This window comes from Scleropages formosus, chromosome 5 (genome assembly GCF_900964775.1).
Source record: "Scleropages formosus chromosome 5, fSclFor1.1, whole genome shotgun sequence".
In the NCBI taxonomy this organism is placed as follows: Eukaryota; Metazoa; Chordata; class Actinopteri; order Osteoglossiformes; family Osteoglossidae; genus Scleropages; species Scleropages formosus.
The window spans coordinates 35,876,107-35,888,905 of record NC_041810.1 but is presented as its reverse complement, the minus strand read 5'-3'; the positions used below and the strand labels follow the sequence as shown (position 1 = coordinate 35,888,905).

The 12,799-nt window shown below is 40.7% G+C and overlaps 1 protein-coding gene across 3 annotated transcripts in view; it reads left to right on the top strand.

Annotated features, from left to right (window-relative positions):
- ift74 (intraflagellar transport 74) overlaps nt 1-6,446 on the top strand; it is a 44,837-nt gene extending 38,391 nt beyond the window's left edge. For 2 of the 3 annotated variants that reach the window (XM_018734400.2, XM_029252307.1), the window contains exons 14-20: nt 868-921; nt 1,116-1,213; nt 3,320-3,446; nt 3,785-3,948; nt 4,271-4,396; nt 4,814-4,874; nt 5,057-6,446. In XM_018734400.2, the coding sequence (XP_018589916.2) occupies nt 868-921; nt 1,116-1,213; nt 3,320-3,446; nt 3,785-3,948; nt 4,271-4,396; nt 4,814-4,874; nt 5,057-5,172 (746 nt within the window). In that variant the 3' untranslated portion in view covers nt 5,173-6,446. Of the gene's footprint in view, nt 1-867; nt 922-1,115; nt 1,214-3,319; nt 3,447-3,784; nt 3,949-4,270; nt 4,397-4,813; nt 4,875-5,056 lie in introns of those variants that run through there. The other variant, XR_003797712.1, reaches the window with a different exon arrangement.
- Nucleotides 6,447-12,799: the final 6,353 nt, after the last annotated feature.

Genomic DNA, 12,799 nt, shown 5'->3' with positions numbered 1-12,799 from the left:
CAACAAGGAGCTAACAGACGGGACTCGTGCTGCTGCGTCGTTTATTGAGGATCAGCCAAGAGAGTAGTCGGGGGACAGGCGAGGGTTGGTCGATCTTCGTCAGGCGTTGGTGGGCATTTTGGAACTGGAGTCCAGAGGACAGGAGCAGGAGGCCGAAGAACCAAGAGAGGTTAAACCAAGGACAGGGGAGGTAGGAACGAGGTAGAGCACAGGAGAGGACACAGGGAGATTGCACGGATTGAAGTTGCTGAAATGAGGTTCTGCAAGCTGAGGGTATCTGGGCAGCCTCTTCATTCCCGGTCTCCTTGATTTGGTGCAGGTGTGGTGGTTAAGCACGCGGTTGGAAGTGTGATAGTAGTGTGCAGCTGATGATAATCCAGATGTCCCCTTCCCCTAACTGTTACCTAGATCCTCCCTCACGTTGACACATTGAGCTCCATGAATTGATGTCAAAAGGGTTTGAGTGGTAAATACATGTTATCTAGTTACAGATGGAAAGGTAGATCAGTGCAGCATCAGGATCAGCATCAGGCATTATAGCAGTAAGTGCTGGTCAGTCCCTGTCCTCACATATGGTCAGGATCTTTGCATAAGGACTGAAAGATTGAGAGCACAAGTAACCAAAATGAGGTTTAACCATGGGATTGCTGGACTCGCTCTCTGTGACAGCATAAAAAACTTCACAGTCTGGTACAGCCTTGGAGTAGAGATACTGCTCCTCCAAAAATGTCTGAATTCCCATCCCCTTTGTGAATTGTATGTGTTTTGACAGTTTGAACTGCATTACCCTATGATTTGATGCATTTAATTAAATTGTTTTTAGGTGTAGGTGTGCTTAATTTTGGATTTGTATGTTTTTTTCTACAGGGGAGCAAAATCAGAAATACAAAGAATTGAAGAAGAGGGAGGAAAATATAGACAGTGAGTAGCAGTTTTTTCCAGTTTTTTGAACATAATTTTCACCTGAATCGAATAAGACACCTAAGTTTTGATACGAACAAATGACCCCATACTGTACGACTGTGAGGCAGATTTGCAAAAATTGCTGAGTTATTCACAGAAAATGGAGCACTGATAGACACTGGTGACCGTAATGTCAACTTTTAATTTAACAGATTTTCTTGAGTCTTTTGAAGACACAAAAGCTCAGGAACTTGAAAGAAATCTTCAGATTCAGGCTGGCATCGTGGCACTGCTGGAACACACAAGCAGGGTAAGGGACATGCCTTAAAACAGTTATTTATCAATTTACTTATCCACAGCCCCAGAGAGTTTACCTTATGACTTTGCTGAACTGATACACTCTTGGGGAGGTGCAATGGCATGACGGGTGCTTCCTCATGATTCCTCATGGTGTAATCAAGCATGATTTAAATTCCTGCTTGGTGTTTTTTGGACTTTCTATGTTCTGCCCATGTTCAAGTGGATTTCCTCCTCCAGTCCAGAGACATGTGTTTCAGGAGTCCTGGTGACTTTAAATTGCCTGTTGGGTGTATGAATGTGGGAATAACTGTTGAGAGTTTAGTGTAGTGTATCTATCTCTGTAGGTCTCGTTGTATACAGGTGTTGGTTAATATTAGTTAAAATTACAGTAAAGATGAATGAATGAATAAATGTAAATGTAAATGCGAACATCTGGGAATGGAGGAATGGGACAGCTGGTAGCATAGTGATTAGAGCTGCTGCCTTAGGGCCCAAAGGTCGCCGGTTTAAATCTCACCTCTAGCTGTAGTACCTTTGAGCAAGGTACTTACTCTAAATTGCTCCAGTAAAAATTACCTAGCTGTACAAATGGATAAATAATTGTAGATAGATTAACATTTGGAGAATGTTAAATCTAGAATCTTTGGAGAAAAGTGTCAGCTAAATGAATAAATGGAATGGATAAGATGACAACAGAATTCCAACAACACCGATGCAGTGTCCCTGGAGTTGTGGAGTCTTCTGAACATTGACTGGGACTTCACTATCATCAAAAGAGAACCTGATGATAATACATGAACCTCATCATCAAAGAGAGCCTAAAACATAAATATTACCAAGGCACCTTCCGAATCCAAGTTCTATTCCTGACTCAGACAGACGGACATTGCAAATGATTCTTTGACTGTCTTAAAATGAATCAGTACTCAAGACTGTATCCTAAAAAGTTGTTGATGACTATGGAGAGCCTCCTCATGGGGTGTTCTGGAGCATTTAATGGTTGTGAAATGTGAGTGATTCAGAACTCTTGTTGATACTTGTTCACAGTGGCCACTATGGAAATAAAATTTATTAATAACCTCACTAACAACTTTACTAACAAACTGAACCTCAACAAAAGGTTAAAGTTAAATGTTATGGAGTTGTGAAAGAAGGGTGGGACATATGTATGTCCAAATGGGATAAAGCCTCCCCCCCAGAAAAAAAGGTATAAAAAAGACATTACTGACTGAAGTGTTTTGGGGACTTGTTGATTCAGAGTACAAGGGTAACCTTTGAAGAACTACCGCGCAATAAATCTCTTGAATCCAGGTCTCCACATCTCTTCATTGCGCCTCCAAAAATTCATGGATTCAAGCATTGAATAAATAATGTAATCTAACAATTAAAATCTAAATCTTGCTTCTCGTCTGTCTTCAGCCATCTTAACACCGTGAAGAAGTCCTTACACAAAGATACGTTAATGATGTAAAGAATTACCACATGAAGTACTTTTCGTGAATCTTTAGACAGGATTTTATCAAGGTCTGCAGAGATGAGTCTGAGTACAAAGGAAACATTTCAAAGGGTTTTTTGCCAACTGTCAGCATTATTGTCATTGAAATGAAAATTTGAAATTATTTCGAAGTCAGTTAATCCACCTTTGCTTATTATTTTTCTTATTTTACTGTTGTCCTTCATGAAAATGACGATGAGTGAATAAACCGTAATGATGAACTTGGTTCATCAACTTTTTTGCACTGTTACGTGTGCCTGAGATTAATTTTTATTTAACTAAATGTCTAAAAGGGAGGTGTGGTGGCGGGGTGGGGCGGGCATGGCTTGGTCATACTCTCTGGTGGGTCTGGGGTTCAAATCCTGCTTGGGGTGCCTTGCGGCGGACTGGCATCCCATCCTGGGTGTGTCCCCTCCCCCTCCAGCCTTGCGCCCTGTGTTGCTGGGTTAGGCTCCGGTTCGCTGAGACCCCTGCTCAGGACAAGCGGCTTCAGCCAGTGCGTGTGTGTGTGTGTGTGTGTGTGTGTGTGTGTGTGTGTGTGTGTGTGTGTGTGTGTGTGTGTGTGTGTGTAAATGTCTATAAGGAAATTTAAAGAGTTTGGTTTATTTATTATTTTTCCAGAACATGAATCGCATCAACCAAATTTCATCTGTCACTGCCAGTGAGTTGAAGTCTATGAAGGAGGATCTCATCTTCAAGGAGACGGAAATGCACAAGTCACAGAACACAGCAGATGGGTTAACGTCAGGTAGTTCTCATTACTGATATAAACTCTTATTTGTTCTGGGTGGAGTACATGGCATAAATGAAGCAAATCATCTTTTGATTCCACCACTTCATCTTGATGGTTTTTAACAAGTAAGGATTCTTCAAAGGAAATGTTTTGCTGAGCTGAGCAGGGTTTCATGCGGGATGAACTTTCGAGCGCTTTCCACAATCTCTGTACACTACATTAAAGACTTAATACTAATATATTTAAAAAGTAAGAATATGTATTCCTTCCCATCATGTGTTCTTTGACAAAAGTGAAACAGCTATGTAACATTTAATGTTAGTGTTGATATACTGGTGTGTGTGTGTCAACAGAGAGACAAAGATTGCAGCAAGACCTCCAGAATGTAGAACAACTAGAAGGCAAAATCAACCTGGAGCTCCACAGCCTGAAAGAGAAGATCCAGCACATGACTGAAGGCCTCTACACTTACAACAACTTGAGTGCACTAAAGGCAACTGGAGAGGGGAAGAAAAAGGTGAAAAGAAAGAGCAAAGGCAACTTGTGTAAAAGTTTAAAATTGGTTTAAGTAACTTTATTTAGTCAGTCATATGAGGTTAAACAAACAATTACATTTGTTATTTACTTTTTATTTTAAGAAGCATTTTAGGTACTTTAGTGTTGTCCATGTTATTTTTGAGAATCTATTCAGTTTGACAGATTTATCCACTGTCTGCTTCAGTTCTTACCATGTCTACTACATGGCACTGTTTTCAACTCAGAAGTTCACTAAAAATTCCAAGGTACACTTAGCAAGGAAACTAAAAAGTGTCTCATAGATGTTGTGTGTTTTTATGCAGAAACTGTGGGAGGACAGAGAGTCACTCATTCAGAGGAGAGAGACCTTTAGAAAGGCCATGGCAGATGTGAACGATGAATATGAAACACTTCAGACTCGACTAGTGGAAAACGAAACTCATGCACAGGTTGGTCAGTTATTGTGGCTCTCAAAGACATTCATGAATTTATGAAGGAAATACAGGATGCTGTAAATTGGTAACAACAGCACATTTAAACATTTAAAAACCACATAATCGAAAACAAAACAACACCCCAGCGGTGCCAGATTTAAGGAACCAGATGTTGATTTGAAGTTAACCTCTGAGAAATGATGTTTGACAGTAAAATTTTTCCTTTAAATTAGTAACAGCAGTGCTCCCATCACCAGTTTTCTACCTTTTTTAAATTTTAGGTCAGTCTTTTAGTTTCTTTCACATGAATTACATTAATTTTCAGAATAATTTGAAGAAATCTGAATACAAATATAGGAGAGAAGAATTGCCTATATTTCCTTTTTGTTTGATACCTTTTGCTGTATTCATGTTTTTCCATTGTCCTTTCAGCTAACCAACTTGGAAAAGAAATGGCAACACCATGAACAGAACAACTATGTCATGAGGGAGTGTATCCTTTTGTCTCTTTTAGTATCATTTTAATAAGTAATGAATGCCTCTCATTATAGCTTTTAAATCTTCCATTATAAACCATTTTATTTAGTGTATGTTAAAAGCAGCTCTCGATGGTATATGTCAAAAGCACGATTTGATTTATAAAATCAGAATTGTTTCCATAACTAACGTATGCAGTCATTGCCTCAAAGAGAATGGAGAGTGACTACCATGCTGTGTTGAAGAATGTCATGGCACAGCTAACAGAGTACAACAAGGTCCTTGTCGACACAGTTCAGGCATCCAGAAACTGAGTGGCCCTTTCATATATGACCCTAGATTACTCTCGGTGCGAATATTTACAATTCCAAATACAGATGTGTTGGAATAATCATATGCTTCATGGTAATTAGTATACTAGTATACATTTTTGAAATATTAGATCTGTTTAGTCATATTTCAGACATTTTTAAAATTTAATTAACTGTTAATCTTTCTACACACTTCACAATTTCCATTAAGTATTCAGTCAGGAATTACTGCAGCCTTTTTGTTCTGTCTGATGTGGAGACACTGAGCTGGATTAAAATCTTTTGGCATCATGCATCACATTTCATTTTAAATTCCTGTGATTTTTTTTGCACAAAGTACTGTCGTTCCTTTTTGCCCTAATTTGTTGCATACAGTTCTGTCTCCATTGTAACTAAAACCAGTAAATTAAAAGCTTTGTCCACGGTGAGGTAAAAGCCTGTCAACAGATTGTTTCTTAGCTGATGCTTTTTGCAAAAAGTCACCATTACAGTGAATATTTCAGTGGATTAAGTGCATTCAAAAGTATTCAGACCCCTTCACTTTTTTCACTTGTTTATGTTGGAGCCTTATGCTAAAATCGTTTGTTAATTTTTTCTCCTCATCAATGTACACCCCATACCCCATAGTGACAAACCAGAAACAAGAGTTTTAGAAATTTTTTGCAAAATGTATTAAAAATAATAAATTGAAATATCACATTGACATATGTATTCAGACCCTTTCCTATGATACCTGAAATGTAGCTCAGGTACACCCTATTTCTGTTGATCATCTTTGAGACGTTTGTACACCTTGTTTGGAGTCTACCTATGGTAAATTCAATTGATTGGACATGCTTTGGAAAGGTACACACTTGTCTCTATATACAATCCCACAGTTGACAATGTGCATCAGAGCAAAAGCCAAGCCATGAGGTCAAAGGAACTGCCTGCAGAGCTTAGAGACAGGATTGTGTCAAGGCACAGATCTGAAGAAGGCTATGAAAAAATGTCTGCAGCATTGAAGGTTCCCAAGAGCACAGTGGCATCCAAAATTCTTGAATGGAAGATGTTTGGAACAACTACAACTCTTCCTAGAGCTGGCTGCCCAGCCAAATTGAGCAATGAAGGGCATTGATAAAAGAGGTGACCAAGAACCCAATGACTCACTCTGGCTTAGCTCCAGAGGTGCTGTGTGGAGATGGGAGAAACTTCCAGAAAGAGAACCATCATTGCAACACTCCACCAGTCTGGGCTTTATGACAGAGTGGCCAGACAGAAGCATCTCCTCAGTAAAACATACATGAAAGCCTACTTGGAGTTTGCAAAAAGGCACCTAAAGGACTCCCAGACTTTGAGAAACAAGATGCTTTGGTCTGATGAAACCAAGATTGAATGGTTTGACCGCAGTTCTCAGCATCATGTCTGGAGGAATCAGGCATCACTCATCACCTATTTAATACCATACCAGATGTGAAGCATAGTGATGGAAGCATCATGCTGTAAGGTTGTTCTTCAGTGGCAGGTACTGGGAGACTAATCAGCATTGTGGAAAAGCTAAAAGGCGTAAACTACAGTGATATCTTTAATGAAAACCTAATCCAGAGGGCTCTGGACCACAGACTGGGCCAAAAGTTTGCATCAAAGCATCAAAAATAAAACAAGTGTGGCTTAGGGACAAATCTCTGAATGTCCTTGAGTGGGCCAGCCAGAACACACACTTGAACCCAATCGAAGATCTCCGGAGAGACTTGAAAACAGCAGTCTACAAGGAACCTGACAGACCTTGAGAGGATCTTCAGAGAAGAATGGCAGAAAATCCCCAAACCCAGGTGTGCACATCTTATCGCATCATACCAAAGAAGACTGAAGGCTGTAATCGCTGCCAAAAGTGCTTCAACTACAGTAAGCACTAAGTAAATGATCTGAAAACTTATGTAAATGTGATATTTCAGTTTTTTATTTTTAATACGTTTCTAAAATCCTGTTTTCGCTTTATCATTTTGCGATATTGTGTGTAGATTAATGTTGGAAAAAATTAATTGAAATAGATAGATAGATAGATAGATAGATAGATAGATAGATAGATAGATAGATAGATAGATCCCTGGGGGAAAATTCGGTTGCATACAGCAGGTAATACAGAGACATTCAGACACATACAGACACTAAACAAACAAATAGTACAAAAAGTCACAACAAGATGTGCGAATACCAATATAGATTAAGTATAAATTAAGTTATGTATAATTTATCAGATATGATATACCATTAGTTCTCTAATAGTTCTCTGTGACGGGAATGGGTGGGGTTTGAGGTGAACTAACAACTGCAGTGCCTCTGCTCCATATCAGTAAATTTGATGAGACCAGTTTTCCCGCATTCTCAAAGTAGTTGTTTTGCAGAGACATGTAATGTATGTGGTAAGTGTATTGGCTCGGCTCAGTTTAGCGGTGCAGACCAGGTTTAATGTGAAGTAAGGTATTCCTTGAACTTTATAGCCAACATCACAATTCCAGTTCCTTGCTGAAAAAAGGATCTAAAGTTCAGCTGGAGTTTAGTGCCACCAGGTTCAGACATAGAGCTAGTTGGCCTAATAACTTTGCCTTGTGTTTTTGCGTGGACATGCAGGAAGCGCCGCTATCTCACAGCACTTGGAAGGTGCGAGAGGATGCTAATGCAATCCCCGCTAAATCTGTGTGGAGTTTGCATGTTCTCGTGTGCACGCTTCACCATGTCAAACACAACTCTTGCAGCAGCATTCTATATTAGTTGTACAGGTTTGATGGCAGTAGCTGAAAGACCAGACAGGAGAGAGTTACAGTAGTCCAGGTGGAATATCACCATGACCCTGATAAGGAGTTGCATAGAGTCTGTTGTAAGATAGTGACTGATCCCAACAATGTTATGCAGGTCAGGCTTGTGGATTTGATGGCTTCACCGCCCATATAGGAAACACCCATTCAGTTGTTCCAGTCCCTTCAGCCAAAAACATCACCGTCATCCCCTACCCCATATCTGCTGCACAGCTGGCCCATTCCCTCTACCGCTATCCTACCAGTGCTTCCAACCACCCCCTGAACTCCCCTCTAGGCGCAACACGGGACTGTCATTCACTGGGTGCTGGGGAGACTATGACAGGGGAAGGTGGTGGGACCAGATGGCATCAGCCAAAGAGTGCTGAAGGTGTGCTGGATCAGCTATGTGTGTTCTGCCTGAGCCCAACAAAAGTCTGAAACGTGGAAAACATTTTGCCTGGCGCCTGTCCGAAAGAAAGATTCACAAACTGACTCTTGAGACTACCAGCTCGTAGCTCTGACATCACACACAGTGAAGGCCCACGAAAGGCTGGTCGTAGCACTTTTGTAATCAATCAGCTGCGTAATTATGGTCTATAAATATTTGCACTATAATACTTGTGTCATTGTCGGAATTTATAAAAGCGGAGATTATTTAGATTCACTATGTACTTCACTTATAGTGAACTATTTAGCTGTATTTTTCATTTTTCAAGACACTGTTTTTCATTTCAGTGTCTTACTTTGTTTTACTGAATTGGTCTGCAAGATATGTTGACCTGGAGGTGTACAATAAATCTGTGGTTTGGCACCTACATGTAGTTAAATGAGTTTATCTTTTTTGTGTAGCTTAAAGAAGAGAACTTCTACTGAGGGTAGAATAACACTGAAAATATTATTTTATTGCACAAATTAGCATAACAATGTTTTGTATGAACCAGCTATTGTCTTATTGCTAAAACTACTTTTTTGATATTATTTAAAGTTATTTTTAAAATGTACAGGTGTAAGGTTTGGAATCAGTCTGGCGTAAACCACACACACACACACACACACACACACACACACACACACACATTTCCTGAACCGCTTGTCCCATACGGGGTCGCGGGGAGCTAGAGCCTAACCTGGCAACACAGGGCATAAGGCTGGAGGGGGAGGGGACACACCCAAGACGGGAAGCCAGTCCGACGCAAGGCACCCCAAATGGCACTCGAATCCCAGACCCACCAGAGAGCAGGACCAGGTCCAACCCACTGCACCACCGCACCCCCGGTGTAAACCAGTCACATTGAAATTTCATGTTTCTGTAATTAACATTATTTTCCCAATATGTCCATGATATCATGTTATGTTCACAGATAACATTCTCCACAATTTACTCAGAATGGTGCAAAAACAAAAAAAACATCCAGTGAGTGGTAGTTCTGTGGAAGGACATGCCTTGTTGATGAAAGAGGTTAGAAGAGAAAGGGCAGACTGGTTTGAGCTGATGGAAAGAGTACGGTAACTCAGATAACCACTCTTCACAACTGTGGTGAGCAGAAAAAACATAACACATTGAACCTTGAGGTGGATGGGCTACAATAGCATAAGACCACGTTGGGTTCCACTGCTGTCAACCAAGAACAGAAAGCTGAGGCTGCAGTGGACACAGGCTCACCAAAACTGGACAGTTGAAGACTGGAAAAACATAGCTTGGTCTGATGAATCTCGATTTCTGTTGAGGCACACAGATGGTAGGGTCAGAATTTGGCGTCAACAACATGAATCCACGGACCCAACCTGCCTTGTGTTAACAGTCCAGGTTGGTTGTGGTGGTGGTGTAATGGTGTGGGGAGGGTTTTCTTGGCACACTTTGGACCTATTAATAACAATCAATCGTTGCTTGAATGTCACAGCCTATCTGAGTATTGTTGCTGACCATGTGCATCCCTTTATGGCCACAGTTTACCCATCTTCTAATGGCTCCTTCCACCATGTCACAAAGCAAAAGTCATCTCAAACTGGTTTCATGAACAATGAGTTCAGTTTTCTTCAGTGGCCTCCCTAATCACCGGATCTGAATCCAGTAGAACACCTTTGGGATGTGGTAGAATGGGAGATTTGCAGCATTAATGTGCAGCTGACAAATCTGCAGAAATTGTGTGATCCAATCATGTCAACATGGACCACTATATGATAGGAATGTTTCCAACATCTTGTGGAATTCATGTCACAAAGAACTGAGGCTGTTTTGAGGACAAAGGGAGGCCCTATCCACTATTAGTACAGTGGTCCCAATAAAGTGTCCAGTGAGTGTATATAAAGGAACTAACAAATATTATGTGGTTTGGTGTCACTGGTTTCCTGAATTTGCAAATAACAGTTCTCCCCAAACAAAACATAATTCTTAAAGATAATCTGTTTAATTAGTTGTAAGAAGAAAGTGGCTGGTGGTAGCAAAGCGAAACATTGATCTAGATAATATTTTGAAGCACTGAACTGGTTTTGTGGGCGATGTACAAACTCTTTACTTGGTACCATGGTACACATGAGGTCACTTTCACCATTGGCTCAGAACACATTTAATCTCTGCAGAAAATCAGTGCTTTTACGAAAAGACAGAGCTCATTTCAGCACATTACAGATTTCCTTGCTGAGCTTTGTTGTAGGATCAGTGAGCCACATGGCATAAAGCTGATTGTCCTGTACTTGTCTTTTACTTTATCTTACATATGAAGATTTTGATGAGCAGCTATTACACCACCTCTGTGGGCTTATTGCCATGCTGTCCTCCATCAGTAATGCTTCAGGGCTTCTTTCAGATGACAGGACCGGGGCTTTGGTTCATCACATTTAGTCACGTTTATTCAGATGACGTTTTTCTCCAAGGTGACCAACTCTATGGACACTGCTCTGACGTGTCCTCTTTTCACAAATCTGCGGAAACTTTTTACTAATGGACTGTACATCTGCAGAGTCAATCTGCCTTTAGTTTTGAGTGGAGCTGCTGATCAAAATCTCAGTGATACAAAAAAGTGTTGTGACTGAAAATGATTTTAGTTTTACAGTTTTAAAAAGTTCACTCTTAGGGGTAAATGACAAAAGAAAGTCTCTTAGATTAGATAACCAATGGTCACTTCGTATTTTGTCCAAGATTCTGACAATGTTTTGATGTCCTAGGAGGGCCTCCTGCTCCTCCAAATTGGGTGTTGGTTTGCAACGTTGTTCCTCCAACTCTCTGGGTGGCTGAGTGGACGAGCCAATGCTTTCTTCTTCTCGTGGTAGACTCCTCGGCGCACATCTTGACCGTGCTAGATTATTGTGATAATTTGTGATCCACCCATTAATACAACAGTCTCAGCTTCAGTAGAACAGTTGAAGGTAAGTACTTTGCCCAAGGGAGGTACAGGAGCCCCAAGTCCTCCAAGTACAAGGCGGTAGCTGTAATCACTCTGCTGTCCGTTGCCTATTGAATAATATTTGTAATTGTATTTGTATTTTTAATGGAATTGTAATTGTGTTCCTACCTGATGATGGTAGTGTGGTGCATGTCAAAAATGCTTTTAGGTTATGAATGTTTTGGTGCAAAGCCATCATCCTGGATTTCAATCACTGCTCCTACTGCACTACCCTGATTCCAATAAAAATTACCCGGCTGTATAAACAGGTAAAAACCTGTAAGTAACCTTGTACACATTTTCAGAACCGCTTGTCCCATACGGGGTTGCGGGGAACCGGAGCCAACCCGGTAACACAGGGCGTAAGGCCGGAGGGGGAGGGGACACACCCAGGACGGGACGCCAGTCCGTCACAAGGCACCCCAAGCGGGACCCGAACCCCAGACCCACCGGAGAGCAAGACTGTGGTCCAACCCACTGCACCACCGCATCCCCCAGTAACCTTGTATTCAAGCCTAAATTATTAAGTCAAAGGAGGGCAAATGAATAAACAAATAAATAAACACAAGAAAATTTTTCACAAGTACCCACCAGGCTGCAAGACTTTACAGTTCAGCATTATCACTATAGCACAAATTTGGGCTAATATCATACACAAATCATAACCAAATACTGAATGTGTAATATTTCTTGTTACACAATGTGTTCTTATACAGTTTGATTAAACGGCAGGAAGAGATTTTAATATTTTGTGTTTGACCACTGTGCTTTATATATGTTTACACTCTAGTTTACACTGTGGTTCACCTTCCTTGAAACTTTGATCTACTTTTCTAGCAAGATGACTACACTGTAAAATGCTACATGGTTATTATTATGTTGTGTTTAACAGAGTCATTTTATCACACTTCTCTTATTGAGCAAGCACAGCACAGGGTGCATCCTGTTAATCACACAAAAATGACTAACAATTTCTAAAAAATTAAAACTATAATTCTGACTGGCATTCAAATAAAGCTGCTGACATTTAAAGCCTAAAAAGAAAACAGAGTTAATAAAGCGGCAGAGAGCTCAGCAGGGATGCAGCATATTACAGATGCTGGTGGTCGAGTCTAGAAGGCTCGGCAGTTTGCTTCTTAGGGGGTGCTCGATGTCATAGATGTCTCCCTTTGAGCTGTGGTAATACACACTTCATAGACACGGAAGGATGCGAAGACAGCTGCCACAATGCAAGACCATCCAAGGATGTACCACCAGTTGAAAAAACCAAAATAGATTCCCTTAATGATGCAGTAGATGCCAAAACAAACGATGGCAACCAAGGACATGATCTGTACACACACAGGTGGACTGGACATCTTCTCGTTGATAATGAAAAAAAGCCAATGCAGCCCTACTGAATCCAGAGTGCGTTCACTGTAAAGCAGAGCCACGTCTTGTAGCACACAAGCATAGAATGCTGTTCCGTGA